The 23,270-nt window shown below is 45.3% G+C and overlaps 1 protein-coding gene across 4 annotated transcripts in view; it reads left to right on the forward strand.

The window, feature by feature from the left end:
- Positions 1-23,270, forward strand: part of LOC143284909 (uncharacterized) — a 140,596-nt gene that overhangs the window by 2,685 nt on the left and 114,641 nt on the right. For all 4 annotated transcript variants that reach the window (XM_076592048.1, XM_076592049.1, XM_076592050.1 and 1 more), the window contains exons 2-11: positions 1-393; positions 1,946-2,032; positions 5,699-5,808; positions 8,238-8,357; positions 10,366-10,442; positions 10,885-11,022; positions 12,739-12,818; positions 13,969-14,134; positions 19,785-19,991; positions 20,428-20,589. The exon at positions 1-393 is cut by the window's left edge and continues 94 nt beyond it. In XM_076592048.1, coding sequence (XP_076448163.1) covers positions 1-393; positions 1,946-2,032; positions 5,699-5,808; positions 8,238-8,357; positions 10,366-10,442; positions 10,885-11,022; positions 12,739-12,818; positions 13,969-14,134; positions 19,785-19,991; positions 20,428-20,589 — 1,540 coding nt within the window. The remainder of the gene's footprint in view (positions 394-1,945; positions 2,033-5,698; positions 5,809-8,237; positions 8,358-10,365; positions 10,443-10,884; positions 11,023-12,738; positions 12,819-13,968; positions 14,135-19,784; positions 19,992-20,427; positions 20,590-23,270) is intronic.

The raw sequence follows: 23,270 nt of genomic DNA on the forward strand, positions 1-23,270 counted from the left end.
CCAACACGCAGTCAACCCAGCAGACAGGGAACGACAAAGACGACTTTGACACACCTCGCTTCTGCCCGAGCCACGATCGTTACGACGACGACATGGAAAATGCTGGCAGTCTGAATCTCTCCGACCGCAGCAGCAAACACTCGGATGAAGAGACCGGAGGCTCTGACATTGAGGATGATGCCTTTGATCCCGTGTTTGAGGAGATCAAAAAGAGCCTGAGCAAAATGGATCGGAACGGCAGCAAGGGTCAGAGGTCGTCCATTTCTTCTGGTGGGTCGTCGGAGGGTGATGGGTCCTACAGCAGAGTGTCTGACCATTTCACCAACATTCCGTTTGGGATTCAGCCCAGGGACGCTTATGAACACGGGAAAAAAGACACGGATATCATGGGAGGTAATGTGCATGTTTGAACTTCTGTTGACCGTGTGTGTGTGTGTGTGTGTGTGTGTGTGTGTGTGTGCCTGTGGGCTTTCATTTTTGTGTGTGCACTGGACTTTTTTTTTATGTACAGTATGGTGTACTTGAACGCATGTGTTCGTATATACGATAACTTTTATCATGAATGCCATGAGGTCTTTGGAAGTTGTGAGCATCAATCTGATATTATTATTGTTATTGTTCTTTTTCTGTCATACTTATTGCATATTTATGTGTGTGCATACAGCAGTTTTTTTTCTTTTGAAGGTGTATGATTTAAGCTTTCAGTAAAGAGAGGAAAAATGGACTCACATGTCTATATTCACACACACATGTACATTTGTACACTTGAATGCACACACACACGCACGCACGCACGCACACTGTTTATGCATGTACACTGTTGGAGAGCAACAGATTTTCCACCTACAGAATCTTTAAACAAAATGTGCAGCTTGAGCCATACCTCTTCCAAATCAAAAACAAAAGACTACGGGACTGTCTTGTAAGATTTAGATGTGGCGTAAATGATCCTGATTGTAATAAATATCCTTTTTGTGATAACAAAATAGAAGATGAGGTGCATTTTTATCTTAGTGTGTCAAAATATAAAAACCTTAGAAATTCATCCCATTTGTTCACAGACTAAACTCCAATATGACCTACTAGTATGAGTATTGCAACATTATTCTCATCAGAACACAAACTTGAACTGGCTAGGTTTATTTCTGAAGCTTTAAAAGTCCGTGTAGATTTGCAGAGATAGTCTCTTAAGGGAATAAAACCATAAGTTATTGTTGGCTAATGTAATGGAGTCTCCCGTCGGACCGACGGACGAGTAGGCAGGCAGGCTTATCTGTCGGTGTGTGTCCTCGTATGGGAGAAGAGGCCGATTCGAGAGAAGATATTGTTGGCTATGGCCTAACAAATACACAAATATCTGTACACAACGCACATGTATAACCAGTGCGATAGTGATTAAGACGAGGGAGGACTTGGCTGATCCATGCAGTTACATGGATAAGCACTGTGTGTATGTGTGTGGGGAAGGGGGTGTGGGGGATTGTGTGTGTACATGAGTGCTTGTGTCTGTGATTGCCTTCGAATATATGCCAGAAACTTAGCGATGTGTGAAAATTAAGTGTTTATGATTCATGAAATTTTCTCTGTGTTTCATGATTATATATTTCTGATTTCGTTTCTCCTTTCACGATGTTTTTCTCCATGGGCTTTGCTCACCCTTGTTTAGGGATCAGTGTATCTATAAACAATAAAGATTCGTTTGTTCGTTCGTTTGTTCTCTCTCACTATATATATATATATATCAGTCTTGTGTTGTCACTATCTCGCTGTCTCTCCTTCTCTTACACACACACACACACACACACACTCACATAATCACACACACACACACAGAAACTCAGTTGAGCACAGCACATACTACATAGTCTGTCATCTGAATTCATGTATAGACAATTTATTTATTTTCTTATTTACTTATTCATTTTTTTTTGTGTGTGTGTGATAGTGACGTACAATGGGAGGATGAGACAGTTTGTTCTACTGGACTCCAAAGGCATTGTCAGCTGGAAACGTGACGCCGTGGATAACAGAAGTAAGTGTTCTGTTACTGCAAGTTGACGGCGTGTTGTTTGCAGGTTTTATGGAGGTATGGGTGGTGTACTGATTCTCAGTGTGTTTGCAGGTTTTATGGAGGTATGGGTGGTGTACTGATTCTCAGTGTGTTTGCAGGTTTTATGGAGGTATGGGTGGTGTATTGATTCTCAGTGTGTTTGCAGGTTTTATGGATGTACGGGTGGTGTACTGATTCTCAGTGTGTTTGCAGGTTTTATGGAGGTATGGGTGGTGTACTGATTCTCAGTGTGTTTGTAGGTTTTATGGAGGTATGGGTGGTGTATTGATTCTCAGTGTGTTTGCAGGTTTTATGGAGGTATGGGTGGTGTACTGATTCTCAGTGTGTTTGCAGGTTTTATGGAGGTATGGGTGGTGTATTGATTCTCAGTGTGTTTGCAGGTTTTATGGAGGTATGGGTGGTGTATTGATTCTCAGTGTGTTTGCAGGTTTTATGGAGGTATGGGTGGTGTACTGATTCTCAGTGTGTTTGCAGGTTTTATGGAGGTATGGGTGGTGTACTGATTCTCAGTGTGTTTGCAGGTTTTATGGAGGTATGGGTGGTGTACTGATTCTCAGTGTGTTTGCAGGTTTTATGGAGGTATGGGTGGTGTACTGATTCTCAGTGTGTTTGTAGGTTTTATGGAGGTATAGGTGGTGAACTGATTCTCAGTGTGTTTGTAGGTTTTATGTAGGTATGGGTGGTGTACTGATTCTCAGTATGTTTGCAGGTTTTATGGAGGTATGGGTGGTGTACTGATTCTCAGTGTGTTTGCAGGTTTTATGGAGGTATGGGTGGTGTACTGATTCTCAGTATGTTTGCAGGTTTTATGTAGGTATGGGTGGTGTACTGATTCTCAGTGTGTTTGCAGGTTTTATGGATGTACGGGTGGTGTACTGATTCTCAGTGTGTTTGCAGGTTTTATGGAGGTATAGGTGGTGTACTGATTCTCAGTGTGTTTGTAGGTTTTATGGAGGTACAGGTGGTGTACTGATTCTCAGTGTGTTTGCAGGTTTTATGGAGGTACAGGTGGTGTACTGATTCTCAGTGTGTTTGCAGGTTTTATGGAGGTATGGGTGGTGTACTGATTCTCAGTGTGTTTGCAGGTTTTATGGAGGTACAGGTGGTGTACTGATTCTCAGTGTGTTTGTAGGTTTTATGGAGGTACAGGTGGTGTACTGATTCTCAGTGTGTTTGCAGGTTTTATGGAGGTACAGGTGGTGTACTGATTCTCAGTGTGTTTGCAGGTTTTATGGAGGTATGGGTGGTGTACTGATTCTCAGTGTGTTTGCAGGTTTTATGGAGGTATGGGTGGTGTACTGATTCTCAGTGTGTTTGCAAGCTCTTGCGTTAACAGGCGTCCCTTTAATGAGTAAGGGAAAGAATGGAGAGATGAGACAAAAAGAGACCAAATTCTTTATTCCAGGAAGACAAGATAAGCACTGGGTTGATTTTTTTTTACATCCAGTCCCCACCCTGAATAGGGTCTACACTACACATTTGCAAAAAAAAAAAAATCAAAAAAAAATCAAAGCATGGTGTTGATAGAAATAAATAAGAGAGGGGAAAAAATTAAACACACACACACTCTCTCTCTCACATACACACACACACACACACACACACACACACACACACACACACACACAACACACGCCACACCACAGACCAGAATGGGGATGGAGGGTGAGGGAGGTGATAAGCAGAGACACAGAGAGAGCAATCCAGAGATATTGAGCGGTGGCCTAACGATTATGAACCCAACTGGGAAGTGAGTATCCATGTGTTGGAGTGCCATATACAGACTGGGATTTTTTTTATCGGTGGCCTAACGATTATGAACCCAACTAGGAAGTGAGTATCCATGTGTTGGAGTGCCATATACAGACTGGGATTTTTTTTTTTTTTACTTGCCCCCTCCAGTGGATCTGGGGTAGTGGTCAGGGTGCTAGTCATTCGGATGCACCATGCTCCTAGCGAGTGCACATGAAAAGAACCCATGACAAGAAGAGAGCATGCGCTTAGCATGCATGAAAGAAAGAACCCATCCATGGCAACAAAAGAGTTGCTCCTGGCAAAAATTCTGTTGAAAAATCTGCTTTTATTCTTAAACAAATACATATGTAGACAGGAAGGAAAAAAAAAGACAAAAAAAAAAAAAGGGTGGTGCTATACAGTGGTGATGAACTCTCCCAGGGGAGAGCAGCCTGTGGTGATGAACTCTCCCTGGGGAGAGCAGCCGGTGGTGATGAACTCTCCCAGGGGAGAGCAGCCTGTGGTGATGAACTCTCCCTGGGGAGAGCAGCCTGTGGTGATGAATTCTCCCCAGGGAGAGCAGCTGGTGGTGATGAACTCTCCCAGGGGAGAGCAGCCTGTGGTGATGAAATCTCCCTGGGGAGAGCAGCTGGTGGTGATGAACTCTCCCAGAGGAGAGCAGCCTGTGGTGATGAAATCTCCCTGGGGAGAGCAGCTGGTGGTGATGAACTCTCCCAGAGGAGAGCAGCCTGTGGTGATGAAATCTCCCTGGGGAGAGCAGCCTGTGGTGATGAAATCTCCCTGAGGAGAGCAGCCGGTGGTGATGAAGTCTCCCTGGGGAGAGCAGCCTGTGGTGATGAACTCTCCCTGGGGAGAGCAGCCGGTGGTGATGAACTCTCTCTGGGGAGAGCAGCCGGTGGTGATGAACTCTCCCAGGGGAGAGCAGCCTGTGGTGATGAATTCTCCCCAGGGAGAGCAGCTGGTGGTGATGAACTCTCCCAGGGGAGAGCAGCCTGTGGTGATGAACTCTCCCTGGGGAGAGCAGCCGGTGGTGATGAACTCTCCCAGGGGAGAGCAGCCTGTGGTGATGAACTCTCCCTGGGGAGAGCAGCCTGTGGTGATGAAATCTCCCTGGGGAGAGCAGCTGGTGGTGATGAACTCTCCCAGGGGAGAGCAGCCTGTGGTGATGAACTCTCCCTGGGGAGAGCAGCCGGTGGTGATGAACTCTCCCAGGGGAGAGCAGCCTGTGGTGATGAACTCTCCCTGGGGAGAGCAGCCGGTGGTGATGAAATCTCCCTGGGGAGAGCAGCTGGTGGTGATGAACTCTCCCAGAGGAGAGCAGCCGGTGGTGATGAACTCTCCCAGGGGAGAGCAGCCTGTGGTGATGAACTCTCCCTGGGGAGAGCAGCCGGTGGTGATGAACTCTCCCAGGGGAGAGCAGCCTGAAATTTACTCAGAGAATTCTGTTGTGCAAAGAAGAAAAAAAAGAAAAAAAAAGCAACCCCTCAAAACACATACAGTACAACACAATTCAGTTCAAGAGTTTTTTTGTGTTTGCATATGAATGGGTGTACAAGTGTATGAGGGCATATGCTGGGTGTGTGTGTGTGAGAGAGAGAGAATGTATGTGTGTGTATGAGAATGTGTGTGTGTGTGTTTGTGTGTATAGAGAAAGCAAGAGGCAGAGTTAAATGTAATAAATGTGTTGCCGTGCAAAAATGCATACAAATGTTGACAGTTTCTTGTAAAATATGAACTTCATACAAACGCCTCTACCCCCCCCCCCCCCCCCACTCCCCATCCCTTTCCATTGTTCCACTACTCTAAGAAAGTGGAAATGAATAATGATATTATTCATGAATTATACACACTGTTATTGTTGTTGTTTTGCAGTCACAAGAAGCTTGTCCTACCCAAAATATGAGTACCGACTCATAACGTATCTGGTGTATGCTCGCAAGTACAACTGCTACTTTGCATTGTGGAAGGATTTCTCGCTCAGGGTACGGCAAATGTCAACGATAGACAGATGCTTGTTTTTGTTTTGTTGTTGGTTGGTCAGTTTGGGGTTGTTGTTTTTTTATATCTTTTTTTTTTCATATTCAAATTAAATTACATAGTGCAAGTATGCAGTATAGCATTGGAAAAAGAAGAAGAAAAAAATGGGAAGGGGGGGGGGTGGGGGGGTGGGGGTTGCGCACTGAAAAAAGAAAAGGATTAGACACAGAATGACAGACACAAAAAGACAGAGAGCAGTCGCATTAGTAAATTTTATGTCATTGTTTTTAGTATCTTCTTCTTCTTCTGCGTTCGTGGGCTTCAACTCCCACGTTCACTCGTATATACGTGAGTGGGCTTTTTACGTGTATGACCGTTTTTACCCCGCCATGTAGGCAGCCATACTCCGCTTTCGGGGGTGTGCATGCTGGGTATGTTCTTGTTTCCATAACCCACCAAATGCTGACATGGATTACAGGATCTTTAACGTGCGTATTTGATCTGCTGCTTGCGTATGCACACAAAGGGGGTTCAGGCACTAGCAGGTCTGCACATTATGTTGACCTGGGAGATCATAAAAATCTCCACCCTTTACCCACCAGGCGCCGTCACCGTGATTCGAACCCGGGACCCTCAGATCGAAAGTCCAACACTTTAACCATTCGGCTATGGCGCCCGTCATTGTTTTTAGTATTATAATCATGATATTGGAGACTCCACACGCATTAAGAAAAAAACAATCAGAACCAGGTGTGTACCAGCAGCAGCTGCGATGCATGCCAAACAGCATCACAACGAAGTGAGAGAACAGGAGTTAGGATGGTTCAGAAGGTTCCAGAAGAGCAGTGCAAAAGTGACAAGAGAGGCAAGGCCTTCAAGACTCACTTGTGATACACTTTTTACGTATTGAGTATAATTTCAAAATGCAATGTTTAAGATGAGAAAGATCAGTTTAAAGCAAATTAAGTCCCCTAGCGTTAATTACAGAGTAATTTCCCTTTTTTACTATCTGCACCAAAACGTTTGCAAAATAAATAAAACTTCCATGCTTAGCAAAAGAAAATCCTGTTTGAACAAAAAATGATAATAATGACTGCTCTTGTTGTTGGGTCAGAATATCAGATCAAAATGCCAAGTTTAGAGAATACAAAAAATATAAATATAACAGTAAATGCAGTTTGCATATAATTAGGCTTCATTTTTTTGGGGTTTTTTTTGTGCCCATCCTATAGGTGCAATATTGTTTTAAACAAGATGACTGGAAAGAACTGAATTTTTCCTATTTTTTGTGCCTAATTTGGTGTCAACTGACAAAGTATTTGCAGAGAAAATGTCAATGTTAAAGTTTACCACGGACACACACACACACACACAGACAACCGAACACCGGGTTAAAACATAGACTCACTTTGTTTACACAAGTGAGTCAAAAAGTATGCGTAAAATTTTACATCTATAAGTGCTGTTGATTTCTGCGTTAATGTCATGTCTCACACCTGTGTTGGAAAGCAGAAATATGTGGCTCTATGACAAAGAGTACTTCATTTGCATGTTGTTTGCATCGTTTTGCTTTTGTTTTATATTAATGGAAAGAAAAATATTCGTTTTTTCGCATAAGTTGCTTCTTCAACATCTAATCTTTATAGTCCGTTTCACCTGGGTACTATATTCACTTAAATAAAGCTTCAAACAGCATCAACATGTGTGATTTCTTGTGAGTACAAGCACATCTCTTTCTTTTCCTGTTTTCTCAGTTTTGTGTTTTGTCCTTGTAATACCATTTTTCAAAATGCTAATGCTCAAAAAATTTAAAAGATAGCATGTTCAAACTTAGTACTTTCTTTCTTTATGTATTCATCTTTATTATAGTGTGGTGGTTTGTATTAGTACTAGTAAAAGAATGAATATACACTCATTTGAAAAAAAATGATGTCAAGGAATTTATACACATTTCAACAAAAAAATAATAATGTATTTATTCAAATTCCAAAATACCACTGCACTACAATAAAGAACAAATACAAATAAATCAAATAAAATAAACAGAAATAACATATCTATAAAGGTACCAAAGTTCTAAGCTTTTAATTTTTTTTTGTTTGTCGGCCATTTTGGATTCGTTTCCATGGAAACTGTCATGACAAATTGCACAAAATGACCTTTTTAGACATGTTTAGTCCAATATCTTTGCATACCATGTCGCAGAAAGCCATAAACTTCAAGTTTATTTCATACGTTTTTGTACTACCGTGTCTGGCCTTAATGGAAAGAATGACAATTGAGAACAGTACGTTCAAAATGGATGCTGGTGAATTAAGGTCATTGTTAATTGAAGAGAATTTAGTATTATGGTGTTATGAGCTTGGTCTCCAACCGAGGATAGGTGCTGTATAAGTATCCATAGCATAGCATATATATCTTTTTTTTGATGCAGGTGCTGAACCGTGATTTCTGTGAGACATGCTCTGTCAGTGCCGACCTTCGCTCCGTTCTCTTCATGCTGTTCAACCCCATCAGAGACGAACTGATCACGGGGGGTGTAGGAGGAATCAAGGTGCGTTGCTCGGAGTCTCCGTCTGTGTCTTTCAGGGTCTGGGTTCCAATCCTGCTCTCGCCCTCTCTCCCAAGTTTGTTTGAAAACTCAAACCGAGGGTCTTGTCATTCGGATGAGGCCGTAAACTGAGGTCCCGTGTGCGGCACACACTCAGCGCACTGGAAAAGAACCCATGGCGACAATATGATGGTTCCCTGTGGACTGCCAACACTGGAACTGCGACGGACGAACCCGGGTGTGGCCGTGTATGGGGGAATCTAAATGAGCGGCGTGGGAGTAATGCCACTGAAACGGTGCAGATGATGGGGCAGCAAAAAAACAACAACAAAAAACAAACAAAAAATGTTGCCTACTGGCAAAATTCTGTAGAAGAAATTCACTCTGATAGGTACCAAAAAAAAAAAAAAAAAATGCATGCACTCAAATCCTGACTACTGCCTTGAGTTATGCAACTCTGAGACATCTGCCTAGCAGACGTGGATATATACATGCCTCCTTAAGAAACTGAACAGAATAAGATAAGGTAAGAGAAAGAAAGACTTTATTATCTCAGATTCAAGGAATTTGGCCAGGTGCATCATCATAACGTAGACAAGTACTCAGCATGGAAACATGGTTGTAAAGGAAAAAAAACAAGAGGCAAGGCCTTCAAGACTCACTTGTGTTACATTTTTAAAAAAATCCAAGCTTTTTATATATTGAGTATAATTTCAAAATGTAATGTTTAAGATGAGAAAGATCAGTTTAAAGCAATTAAGTCCCCTAGCATTAATTACAGAGTAATTTCCCTTCTTTACTATCTGCACCAAAACGTTTGCAAAATAAATAAAACTTCCATGCTTTGCAAAAGAAGTTCCTGTTTGAACCAAAAATGATAATGACTGCTCTTGTTGTTTGGTCAGAATATCAGATCAAAGTGCCAAGTTTAGAGAATACAAAAAATATAAATATAACAGTAAATGCAGTTTGCATATAATTAGGCTTCATTGTTTATTTTTTGGTGCCCATCCCAGAGGTGCAATATTGTTTTAAACAAGATGACTGGAAAGAACTGAATTTTTCCTATTTTTATGTCTAAGTTGGTGTCAACTGACAAAGCATTTGCAGAGAAAATGTCAATGTTAAAGTTTACCACGGACACACACACACACACACACACACACACAGACAACCAAACACCGGGTTAAAACATAGACTCACTTTGTTTACACAAGTGAGTCAAAAAATCTCATCAGTGAAGTGCTGTCACCTCACGGAGAAAAGACAAGAGCTTTCAGGTCAGGATGTCCATCACCACTCTGTGATCAGGACCTCTTCCGCTTTGAGATGGCATTACTTTTTGATCAGTACAATCAGCTGCACCGTTGACAAGCACACAAAAAGTCGTTTCTGCCTGTCAGACTCGTGCCACCCCTGATCCTGATGTCGTTCCACAAAGGTTCAGTGATCGAAGGGTTAAAACTGTTGTGACACCATCATGCTTGCAGAGTTTAAGGATCTGTGCAAACAAATGTGGTTGTTTATTTTTTTTATTCAGATGCTCCTAGGTGAAGGGAGCGCTCATATACCAGTTACACAAGTGAATCTTGCTGAGAGAGAGAGAGAGAGAGAGAGAGTGTGTGTGTGGGGGGGGGTGGTATGAGGTGGTGGAGGTAGGTATTATCATATACCAGTTATGCGAGTGAATCTTGCTGTGAGAGAGAGAGAAAGAGAGAGTGTGTGTGTGGGTGGGTGGGTGGGGGGTTATGAGGTGGTGGTGGTAGGTATTATCATATACCAGTAATGTGAGTGAATCTTGGCGAGAAAGAGAGAGGGAGAGAGAGATAGAGGTGGAGAGGGTGGTGGGCAGCCCATGTCATCACATGACCTACTTCTGGCTCTGCAAGCGATGAAAAAGTCCACCGCAAAAGCGGGCCTGCACTCCCTCCATAATTCAGCAAGGCCACCAGGATCCATTGGCCTCTTCCTCTGTGTTTGATCATCAGATGTGATACCTGTGTGTTGACAGGTGTACCGCTTTCACCAGGCAGCCAGCAAAGTCATCACTGAGCTGAAACCTCTGGCCAACTATCAGCTGACTCTCAAGTAAGTGGAGCTTTTGTTTTTACAAACAACGTGGGAGTTGCAGCCCACGAACGCAGAAGAAGAAGAAGAGGAGAAGAATCCCACTCTCCTCCAAGTTTGACCAGAAAATCAAACTGAGCGTCTAGTCATTCTGATGAGACGATGAACCGAGGTACCAGGTGCAGCACGCACCTGGCGCACTGAAGAAGAACCCATGGCAACACAAGTGTTGACCGATGGCAGAATTCTGCAGAAGAAATCCTGACAGGCACACAAATATACATGCACGCACTAAAGGCCTGATTTAGCGCGTTGGGTTATGCTGCTGGTCGGGCATCTGCCGAGCAGATGTGGTGTAGCGGATGTGGATTTGGCACAACGCAGTGACGCCTCCTTGAGAAACTGAAAACTGGAACTGAAACTCCCACAAACGCTTTGACAGGGGTTGGTGTCTGTGTGGCAGGTATGAGCTGCCCAACGTGGGGGGAAGCTGGGTGAAGAAGGTGGAGCTGGATTACAACCTGGAACACCTGTACTGCTGTTCGGACACTGACCTGCACGTCTACAACCTGGAGGGGAAGGAGCTCTTCAAGTTCAACAGGTGAGATAATCACGACTGTCTTGCATTGTATTGTATTGTACTGTTATGTACTTTAAAAAAAAACTGTATTAATTCTATTGTATCACCGTAAAGTTTGGTCTATTGAGTGCACTGGTATATAAGCCGCACCCACTAAATTTTGGAAAAAAATGAACTTTATACATACATAGGCTGCACTGGCTTATAAGACGTACTTATTTCCGGTACCGGAACACATACTGATACTAAGAAAAGCTGTCAATACTGTAGGTTATGAAATAAACACAAGCGGGAACAACACAAAGAAAAGCAAGCAAAAATACTGCTAGTGCCACAAAAAAAACCGACAAAAAAACAACAAAACACAACAAAAACAAGATCCATAATTTAGGGCTAGTCCCATTTATTCAGCGTCATCCTGCTCACTGAATCCACTGAAATCTTTGTCTTCAGTGTCCGAGTTGAAGAGAACCAGCACAGCTTCCTCCGCCATCTTGTCACTGACTTAGCCTCGCTTTCACTTCATGAACATGAAGGTGGAGGTCGCTGCTGGTTTGTCGCTTGCACTGTTGTCTGCTAGGTTGATCGCTTTCAATTTGAAGGCTGCATCATAGGCATAACGTCACATTTTTGGCATGATGAGGGTGTACGCTTGAGCAGAGTAGAACTGAATGCTGATCTGAAGGCTTTAATGTGTGCGGATTTGATTTATAAAACGTGAACAGTTAGCACACTATCCTGAAGCTCATCCAAAAATTCATGGACAGAAATCATGATTTTGGTGAGTTGAAGGGCAGCTAAGAATAGACGAGAATGTGACACTCCCGGGATCATTAAAATCCTCAAATAAGCTGCATCATTGTATAGGCCGCAGAGGTTGAAGCTGGAGTAAAAAGTCGTGGTTTATAGACCAAACTTTACGGTTCTCTTCTTCACAGCAGATTTTTCTCTGCATGAAATTCAGTCTGCTCCACCTGAGAATAGTGTGTGGTTGCATTACAGTGACACCCATATATATCTATGTTTTTTTGTTGCTTTTTGTTTTTTCTCTGTTAGCATTTACCTTCTTTCCCCCCTGTTCTGGTCTTTAGGTGGGTTTGAAAATAATATTTTAAAACGATTTTCTATGTACGTTTATGTGTTTGTTTTGTCTATTATCTTTTTGTTTTGTTTTGTTTTGTTTTTTTACTTTCATCTGACTGAATCAATGTAAGTGCATTTCTTTTTCATGTTCTCCTTATTATTGCTACTACTACAACTACTTCTACTACTACAACTACTGCTACAACTGCTCCTACTATGATTTTGATTATTATTGTTGTTGTTATAATGATGACAAAAATGATGATGATGATGACAATCATAACAATAATGATAATAATGATGATGATGATGATGATAACAGTGATAATGATGATGATGATAACAGTGATAATGATGGGTGATGATGATGGTGATGATGATAGCAGTGATAATGATGGGTGATGATGATGATAACAGTGATGATGATGATGATGTGATAATGATGATGATGATGATAACAGTGATAATGATGATGATGATTATTGATAGCAGTGATAATGATGGGTGATAATGGTGATGATGATGATGATGATGATAACAGTGATGATGATGATGATAACAGTGATGATGATGATGATGATAACAGTGATAATGATGATGATGATGATGATAGCAGTGATAATGCTGGGTGATGTCTCTATGTCTGTCTCACAGGGCCCACACCCTGTCCATCACTGGATGTCGCTACTCCATCGCTGCCAAAGTGCTGGTGACTTCGTCCCTTGACACTGAAGGTATTGTAGTGTGTTGAGCTGTGCTGTGTTGTACTGTGCTGTGCTGTGTTGAGCTGTGCTGTGTTGAGTTATTCTGTGCTGTGCTGTGCTATGCTGTGTTGTCCTGTATCCATCACTGGATGTCGCTACTCCATCGCAGCCAAAGTGTTGGTGACTTCGTCCCTTGACACTGAAGGCATTGTAGTGTGCTGAGCTGTGCTGTGCTGTACTGTGCTGTGTTGAGCTGTGCTGTGTTGAGTTGTATTGTGCTGTGCTATGCTATGCTGTGTTGTCCTGTATCCATCACTGGATGTCGCTACTCCATCGCAGCCAAAGTGTTGGTGACTTCGTCCCTTGACACTGAAGGCATTGTACTGTGCTGTGCTGTGCTGTGCTGTGCTGTGCTGTGCTGTGCTGTGTTGTGTTGTTCTGTGCTGAGCTTTACTGTGTTGAGCTGTGCTGTGCTGTGCTGTGCTGTGCTGTGCTGTGTTGTGTTGAGTTGTGCTGTGTTCTTGTGCTGTGTTGAATTTTATTGTATTGTGTTCTTCTGTATTGTGTTGCCTTTATTGAACTATGTTGTATTGTGTTGCATTATGTTGCGTCAAATCATATTGTGCTGTGCTGTGCTGTGCTGTGCTGTGCTGTGCTGTATTGTTTTGTGACCACTGATTTTTTTTTTCTTTGTTTTTAATTCTCATCTGTGTGATGATGATGATGATGATGATGATGATGATTACTATTATTCTTAACATCCTGTGTGCTCAGTGAAGAAATGGAGCCTGACAGGGGGGCCTGGTTCACACGTTCCACAGCCACTCGTTTTCATCGTCTTCATTATCATCATCATCATCATCATCATTATCATCATCATCATCATCATCATTATCATCATCATCATCATCATCATCATCATTATCATCATCATCATTATCATCATCATCATTATCATCATCATCATTATCATCATTATAATCATCATCATCATTATTATCATCATCATCATCATCATCATCATCATCATCATTATCATCATCATCATCGTCTTCATCATCATTATCATTATCATCATCATCATTATCATCAACATTATCATCATCATCATCATCATCATCATCGTCTTCTTCGTCATCATCAACATCATCATCATCACTATGTTGTCCTGTGTGCTCAGTGAAGGTGTGGAGTCTGACCGGGGGCCTGGTTCACACTTTTCGCGGCCACTCGCGGGCAGTGACCAACCTGCTGGTCCACCCCCACAACTCCACCCTCATCCTCACCACCTCCCTGGACGGGTCCCTGCGCATGTGGTCCCTGGACACCATGGACGCCATCTACAGGTATTTGTATTTGTATTTGTATTTCTTTTTATCACAACAGATTTCTCTGTGTGAAATTCGGGCTGCTCTCCCCAGGGAGAGCGCGTCGCTACACTACAGCGCCACCCATTTTTTTGTATTTTTTCCTGCATGCAGTTTTATTTGTTTTTCCTATCGAAGTGGGTTTTTCTACAGAATTTTGCCAGGAACAACCCTTTTATTGCCGTGGGTTTTTTTACGTGCGCTAAGTGCATGCTGCACACGGGACCTCGGTTTATCGTCTCATCCGAATGACTAACGTCCAGACCACCACTCAAGGTCTAGTGGAGGGGGAGAAAATATCGGCGGCTGAGCCGTGATTCGAACCAGCGCGCTCAGAATCTCTCGCTTCCTAGGCAGACGCGTTACCTGTAGGCCATCACTCCACACTGACCCGTGTAGTGACCCACAGTGTGTGTGTGTGTTGTATGGTATTGTATGGTACTGCCAGAGACGCCAACTGTTACAATTTCGCCGTATTTTGTTACACTCGATTGCAGTTTGTTTTTCGACGTCACGCCAACGTCAAAATTGTTCTGATGAGTTCATTTTTCAACTACATAGCATGGTCACATGCTTTCCTGTCATGACATTACCCAGATTCTGTAGACTTTTCAATCACGAGGCCAGGGTAGTCGCTACTAACCTTGGTCTCACGTGATGATGCTCAGCTTCTTCTTCTGCGTTCACTCGTATGCACACGAGTGGGCTTTTACGTGTATGACCGTTTTTACCCTGCCATGTAGGCAGCCATACTCCGTTTTCGGGGGTGTGCATGCTGGGTATGTTCTTGTTTCCATAACCCACCGAACGCTAACATGGATTACAGGATCTAACGTGCGTATTTGATCTTCTGCTTGCATATACACACGAAGGGGGTTCAGGCACTAGCAGGTCTGCACATATGTTGACCTGGGAGATCGTAAAAATCTCCACCCTTTACCCACCAGGCGCTGTCACCGTGATTCAAACCCGGGACCCTCAGATTGACAGTCCAACGCTTTAACCACTTGGCTATTGCGTCCGTCGATGCTCAGCTAATCGCTTGCATGTTTCCATTGAAACAGCGTAGAGTGGACCAGTCAGTTTAATCGTAGCAGTTACGCCGTGTTTCAGGTAGGCCCCAAGTGTTTGTATGCCTTGTAGATAAAATGTATGTTTGCTGATGTGGCTCGGGAGTTTCGTGTATTCCTACCAAATTCAAAACGTTCCTGCCAAATTTCCTGATTGTTCCTACAAACCTTTGACAGGGGCTGGCATCGCTGGGTGTGGTTCCTGTACAACATGGATGTCATCTACAGGTAGTGACCCTGGTGTGGTGACTTGTGGTACCTGCAGCATGTGGTCCCTAGACACATCTACAGGTAGTGACCCGTGTAGTGACCCGTGGTGTGATGACAGGTAGTGACCCGTGTAGTGACCCGTGCTGTGGTGACAGGTAGTGACCCGTGTAGTGACCCATGGTGTGGTGACAGGTAGTGACCCGTGTAGTGACCTGTGGTGTGGTGACAGGTAGTAACCTGTGGTGTGGTGACCTGTGGTACCTGCAGCATGTGGTCCCTAGACACATCTACAGGTAGTGACCCTGGTGTGGTGACCTGTGGTACCTGCAGCATGTGGTCCCTAGACACATCTACAGGTAGTGACCCGTGTAGTGACCCGTGGTGTGATGACAGGTAGTGACCCGTGTAGTGACCCGTGCTGTGGTGACAGGTAGTGACCCGTGTAGTGACCCATGGTGTGGTGACAGGTAGTGACCCGTGTAGTGACCTGTGGTGTGGTGACAGGTAGTAACCTGTGGTGTGGTGACCTGTGGTACCTGCAGCATGTGGTCCCTAGACACAGCTACAGGTAGTGACCCATGTAGTGACCCGTGCTGTGGTGACAGGTAGTGACCCGTGTAGTGACCCATGTAGTGACCTGTGGTGTGGTGACAGGTAGTGACCCGTGTAGTGACCTGTGGTGTGGTGACAGGTAATGACCTGTGGTGTGGTGACAGGTAGTGACCCGTGTAGTGACCTGTGGTGTGGTGACCTGTGGTACCTGCAGCATGTGGTCCCTAGACACATCTACAGGTAGTGACCCATGATGTGGTGACCTGTGGTACCTGCAGCATGTGGTCCCTAGACACATCTACAGGTGGTGACCCGTGTAGTGACCCGTGGTGTGGTGACAGGTAGTGACCCGTGTAGTGACCCGTGGTGTGGTGACAGGTAGTGACCCGTGGTGTGGCGACAGGTAGTGACCCGTGTAGTGACCTGTGGTGTGGTGACAGGTAGTGACCCGTGTAGTGACCCATGGTGTGGTGACAGGTAGTGACCTGTGTAGTGACCTGTGGTGTGGTGACCTGTGGTACCTGCAGCATGTGGTCCCTAGACACATCTACAGGTAGTGACCCATGATGTGGTGACCTGTGGTACCTGCAGCATGTGGTCCCTAGACACATCTACAGGTGGTGACCCGTGTAGTGACCCGTGGTGTGGTGACAGGTAGTGACCCGTGTAGTGACCCGTGGTGTGGTGACAGGTAGTGACCCGTGGTGTGGCGACAGGTAGTGACCCGTGTAGTGACCTGTGGTGTGGTGACAGGTAGTGACCCGTGTAGTGACCTGTGGTGTGGTGACAGGTAGTGACCCGTGTAGTGACCCATGGTATGGTGACAGGTAGTGACCCATGGTGTGGTGACAGGTAGTGACCCGTGTAGTGACCTGTGGTGTGGTGACAGGTAGTGACCCATGGTGTGGTGACAGGTAGTGACCCGTGTAGTGACCTGTGGTGTGGTGACCTGTGGTACCTGCAGCATGTGGTCCCTGGACACATCTACAACTAGTGACCCATGGTGTGGTGACCTGTGGTACCTGCAGCATGTGGTCCCTAGACACATCTACAGGTAGTGACCCATGATGTGGTGACCTGTGGTACCTGCAGCATGTGGTCCCTAGACACATCTACAGGTAGTGACCCATGTAGTGACCCGTGCTGTGGTGACGGCACAGTAGCCGAGTGGTGAAAGCATTGGACTGTCAGTTGGAGGATCCCAGGTTCCAATCTCGGTAACGGCGCCTGGTGGGTAAAGAGTGGAGATTTTTCCTTTCTCCCAGGTCAACATATGTGCAGACCTGCTAGTGCCTGGATCCTCTTCGGTTGTTTCTGCACGCAGAAGATCAAATACACACACTAAAGATCCTGTAATCCATGTCGGCGTTCAGTGGATTATGGAAACAAGAACATACCCACCATGCACCCACCCAAAAACGGAGTATGGCTGCCTACATGGTGGGGTGACTAAACAGAACAGTCATACATGTAAAATGTTGCATGTCTGTCTGAGTGTGTGTGTGTGTGCGTGCCTGAAATCTAACTGAATGACACAGGAAACGAATGATGAGTGCCCAAAATGCTGAGCGTCCAGTGGCAGCCATCAGTCAGCTTCACCCAGGTAGGCAGCCTGTTGTGCAAATGACTCTGTGTTTGTAAAGAGCTGAGAGCTTAGGCTCTGACCGAGGATAGGCGTTGCGTAAGTATCCATATCAAATCAATTCCAACCTGTAGCTTGTGGTCCCAGGACATCATGGACGCCATCGACAGATAGTGACCCGTGGTGTGGTGAGCTGTGGTACCTGTTGCATGCAGAACTCGACCACCCGGAAAAATAGCCTGTCGCATTACTCCTCTCTTGCATGTCTCCATTGGTTCCTGGTCTCGCTCAGAATGAAGCGCAAGATCAGCACTCGATGTTATAAATGTTTAAACAAATCTTCGCCTTCCTATCTGTGTGACTGCCTTCACATCACTCTACACCCCATCTCGCTCTCTATGAACCATCAGCTTTAGGTCCACTCTTGTTTCATGCATTCCCAGCTTCAAAGACTCCTCAGTCAGCCACCTCTCATTCTGTATCTCTGGACTTTCCACTTGGAATGAGCTCCCTCTTTCGCTTCGTCAGCTCTCTGCACTCTGCTCTTTTTAAGTTTAGCCTTGAAACCACCTTGAGCCAGCTGCAGTGCTTGGACGGAAGAGCCTAGTATGGTCGTAACCCGTCACTAACTGTGTGTAGTATGGAACTGACCAGTGGCCTAGTTCGGTCAGTGTAGGCATTTAGGCACATGTAACTGTCAAAAAGTTACAACCAGGCAATGCAACTGGCTTCTTTCCAAAATTCGCTCTCCCTCCCTTTTCTGTATTTCTTTTTTTTTTTCTTTTTTTTTTTTTCTTTTTTTGTCCAAAAAGTAGTGACTGACTGATCAACATTAGAGGCATGTTCAAGGTTTACATGCATGAAGAATGTGATGGTGCTTGTGCTGTTTTTTCTTTACCAGGTTTTTTTTTTTTTTTGGGGGGGGAGTGTTTTTATCCAGGGTGTGTGGGATTGGACATTCAGTTTTTCAGCCCTATTTGGTCGGCTTTGCCTTCAGCAGCATAGAAAGAAGGAACCATGTTGTTGTTTTTCCCTTCTTCAGCTTTTTTATATACTATAATTATTATTTATTTATTTATTTACTTATGTATTTATGTTTCTCAAGGCCTGACTAAGCACGTTGGGTTATGCTGCTGGTCAGGCATCTGCTTGGCAGATGTGGTGTAGCGTATATGGATTTGTCCGAACGCAGTAACGCCTCCTTGAGCAACTGAAACTGAAACAGCCTGGCGGTGTCGTCCAACGGCCTGCTGTGGATGGGACTGACTGATGACCACGTGTTGTATCAAACTCTTGACCCACAGACTGGTCACCCTCAGCACCACCTCCTGATGCCATGTTTGGCCAACTCCTACAGTTACCCACAAACTCCCACCCAAAATTACTGGATGTAACAATTACTGATGTCATTCAGTAACATTCTTGTCGGGACCGAGGATCGATGCCCAGCTACTTCGTTTTGTTTTTCCCGTCTGGCACAACAGCAGAGTGGTTAACTCACTCAGTACGGCCAGTCCTCTCTTCTCCTCTACACAGACCCCTCGGATGTCCAGTGGGTGTCTCAATGATCCAACCTTTAGCTTCCGTCATCAGAACTGTGGTATTCTTTGTCAACATTCACCTCTTCAGTGTAAGAGCCTTCCGCATGTAATATTTTGATGATGGTAATTGGGGAGAAATGCTGTTAACGTCATCTCTTTCGCCGTTCGTATGGAGAGAGTTAAAGCATTGGACTTAGAATCTGAGGGTCCCAGGTTTGAATTGGTAAAGGGGCCTGGTGGATAATGGTGTGTATACACATGCAGAAGATCAAATATGTACATTAAAGACCTTGTAATCCATGTCAGTGTTCGGTTGTGTTATGGAAACAAGAACATACCCAGCATGCACACTGCTGAAAATGGAGTATGGCTGCCTACATGGCTGGGGGGGTGCATGCGGGGTATGTTCTTGTTTACACAACCCACCGAACACTGACGTGGATTACAGGATCTTAAACGTGTGTATTTGATTTTCTCTTTGCATATACACACAAAAGGGATTCAGGCATAAGCAGGTCTGTACATATGTTGACCTGGGAGATCAGAAAAAATCTCCACCCACTGGACATCCGAGGGGTCTGTGTAGAGGTGAAGAGAGGACTGGCAGTACTGAGTGAGTTAACCACTCGGCTATTGGGCCCGTCGTCATCATTGATCATTTTCCCCGTCTTCAGCGTGGTGGTGTCATCGAACGGCCTGCTGTGGATGGGGCTGACCGATGACCACGTGTTGTACATCAGCACGGCTCGTAGCCTGACGCTCTGGCACCTGAACCACTTCCTGCACTTCTGGAGCCTCACCCGCAACCAGGTGACCCGCCTGCAGCTGGAGGGCTGCCCGGGGAAGACACAGCGCGTGCTGGCCGTTGGGGAGGATAGCAGGTCAGTTTGATGAGGATGATGGTGATGGTGATCATGATAACATTAATAATAGTCGTTTATTTCTATTGCGCCTTTCATTAAAAGACAGTAACACTCGAGGCACATTAACATGAGTGAAAGTGTTTGTGTTTGTGTGTGTGTTTGTCTGTGTGTTTGTGTGTGCTTACATATGTGTGTGTGTGTGTATGTGTGTGTGTGCATTATGTGTATGCATTTATGTGTGGGTGCATGCATACATGTGTGAGCATGCGTTCATGTGTCTGTACTTGTGTGTGTACGCATTTGAGTGTATGTGTGTGTGTGTATTTATTCGTGTGTGTGCATACATACATGCATGTGTGCGTGAAAGTGTTTGTCCATCCATACACTTTTGGTTTTTTGTTTTTTTTGTCTTTCTTTCGTTCTACCATCTGACGACACCTCCACACCCACACAGCATACGGCTGTTTGCCCGGAGCAACCAGAAGAACCTGTCGACTGTGCTGCCCCCACCCATCGTGTCTCCCTTGCAGAAGATCCTGGGCGTCTGCTACAGCCGCGAGTTCAACGTCATCTTCGTCCTCATCAACCCCACCCTCATCTGGGTCTACACCACCAGGTCAGTGATCTACCATCCCTCCCCTCCCCTCACCTCCATCTCTTGTAGACCTCAAGTGGGGGTGGTCAGGGTGCTGGTCTTTTAGATGATGGGCGCAATGGCCGAGTGGTTAAAGCGTTGGACTTTTAATCTGAGGGTCTCGGGTTAGAATCTCAGTGATGGCACCTGGTGGTTAAATAAAGGGTGGAGATTTTTTTCCGATCTCCCAGGTCAACATATGTGCAGACCTGCTTGTTCCTGAACCCCCTTCGTGTGTACACACATACAGAAGATCAAATACGCATGTTAAAGGTCCAGAAATCCATGTCAGTGTTAGGTGGGTTATGGAAACAAGAACATACCCCGAAAACGGAGTATTGCTGCATACTGGTGGGGTAAAAATGGTCATACCCGTAAAAGCCCACTTGTGTACATACGAGTGAACGTGGGAGTTGCAGCCTACAAATGAAGATGATGATGATGAGACGATAAACTGAGATGCCATGTGTGTAGCCAGCACCTAGTGCATGTAAAAGGACCCATGGCTCTGAAAGTGTTGCCCCTGTGCTGAGAACAAAGCAACAACAAAAAAAAAGAAAAGAAAAAAAGAATCTGTTGAAAGTGTTTTGATAGTAAAATAAATACACTTGCAGGGGGAGGAAAGAAGAAGAAAATGGGTGGTGGTGGTGGTGGTGGTGGTGGTGCACTGTTGGGACAGTGCTCTCCCTGGGACAGTGCTGTCCCTGGGACAATGCTCTCCCTGCACTGTTGAGACGATGTTCTCCCTGGGACAATGCTCTCCTTGAGACGATGTTCTCCCTGGGACAGTGCTCTCCCTGGGACAATGCTCTCCCTGCACTGTTGAGACGATGTTCTCCCTGGGACAATGCTCTCCTTGGGACAATGTTCTCCCTGGGACAATGCTCTCCCTGCACTGTTGGGACAATGCTCTCCCTGGGACAATGCTCTCCCTGCACTGTTGGGACAATGCTCTCCCTGGGACAATGCTCTCCCTGCACTGTTGGGACAATGCTCTCCCTGGGACAATGCTCTCCCTGCACTGTTGGGACAATGCTCTCCCTGGGACAATGCTCTCCCTGCACTGTTGGGACAGTGCTCTCCCTGCACTGTTGGGACAATGCTCTCCCTGGGACAATGCTCTCCCTGCACTGTTGGGACAATGCTCTCCCTGGGACAGTGCTCTCCCTGGGACAATGCTCTCCCTGCACTGTTGGGACAATGCTCTCCCTGGGACAATGCTCTCTCTCCCTGCACTGTTGGGACAATGCTGTCCCCTGTGGGACAGAAGCTCTGAATTTCACACAGAGAAATCTGTAAGGACAAAAAGCAGTACAATGCAGTGTGATACGACAGAACACAATACAATACAAAATACACAGTTTCTGCTCCTTCATCGTCATCAATATAAACAAAATAGTCTCAGAGTCTGTGGCCTTTCATGCCCTGCTCTCATGGTGACCTCAGTTTCGATGCCCCTCCACTTCCGTGCTTGGGGTGAATCCTGTCAATGTCGTCAGTGTCGGCAGATTCATGGGGGGGGCTGTTGTTTGAGGGACATGGTGGCGGTCTCCACTCTGGGAGGGACGCTCACTCAGTCTGGCTCCGCGATTAAGCCATTATTGTCGTTAGTAGGGGGCTTAGTAGGTGGTGTCCTAAGTACATTAAAACAGAACAGGCACCACTGAACACCACCGAAGTGACTCAGCAGCAGTGCAGGGTCTCCTCTGGTGTGTGGCCTCCTGGCGACCTAACATCGATGGCTCCCTGTGGACTGCCGACGCTGGAACTGCGACGGACGAACAAGGGTGTGGCTGTGTATGGGGGAATCTAAATGAGCGGCATGGGAGTAATGCCACTGAAATGGTGCAGATGATGGGGCAGAAAAGAAAAAAAAATACAGTTTCAGTTTCTTAAGAAGGTGTCACTGAGGTTGAACAAATCCAGTATACACTACACCACATCTGCTAGGTGGATGCCTGACCAGCAGCATAACCCAACGCGCTTAGTCAGGCCTTGAGCTCATGCCTTTATATTTGAAAGCTTCTCTGAAGGCCTTCAACATCAGCCACGACACATGGGAGCTGAATGCAATAGACAGACCAAAGTGGCGTTCAGCTGTCCACAAAGGCGCCAAATCCTGTGAGGCCAACAGAATCGCTGCAGCAGAGCAACGCAGACAGGCCAGGAGAAGCAGTGCCAGCAAGTCCCCCCGACAGCCACCACCATCCCCTGTCCACACTGCGTCAGAACCTTCCGGGCGCGGATTGGCCTGACCAGTCATCTGCACACCCACAGAGTCCAACCCACCCACCCCCAGGATGACTAGATGGTCCTCGTCGATCCCGACGGACGAACCACATATATTTGTATACCTATGAGAGTGGATTTCTCCAATGGAATTGTGCCAGAGGACAGCACATTTGATGCCTTGGGTTCTTTGTCAGTGTGCCAAGTGTGTGCTGCACACAGGGTCTCAGTTTCTCATCTTGTCTGAACAACTGAATGCTCAGTTTGATTTTCCAGTCAAACTCTGGAGAACGGCGAGAGCAGGATTCGAACCCAGACCCATGCGGACTCTGTATTATATATGCAGCCACATGACTTTCTACAATACAGTACAATGAAATATGAATGCAGTACAGTACAGTACAATACAATATGAATACAATACAATACAGTAC

This window comes from Babylonia areolata, chromosome 8 (genome assembly GCF_041734735.1).
Source record: "Babylonia areolata isolate BAREFJ2019XMU chromosome 8, ASM4173473v1, whole genome shotgun sequence".
Lineage (NCBI taxonomy): Eukaryota > Metazoa > Mollusca > Gastropoda > Neogastropoda > Buccinidae > Babylonia > Babylonia areolata.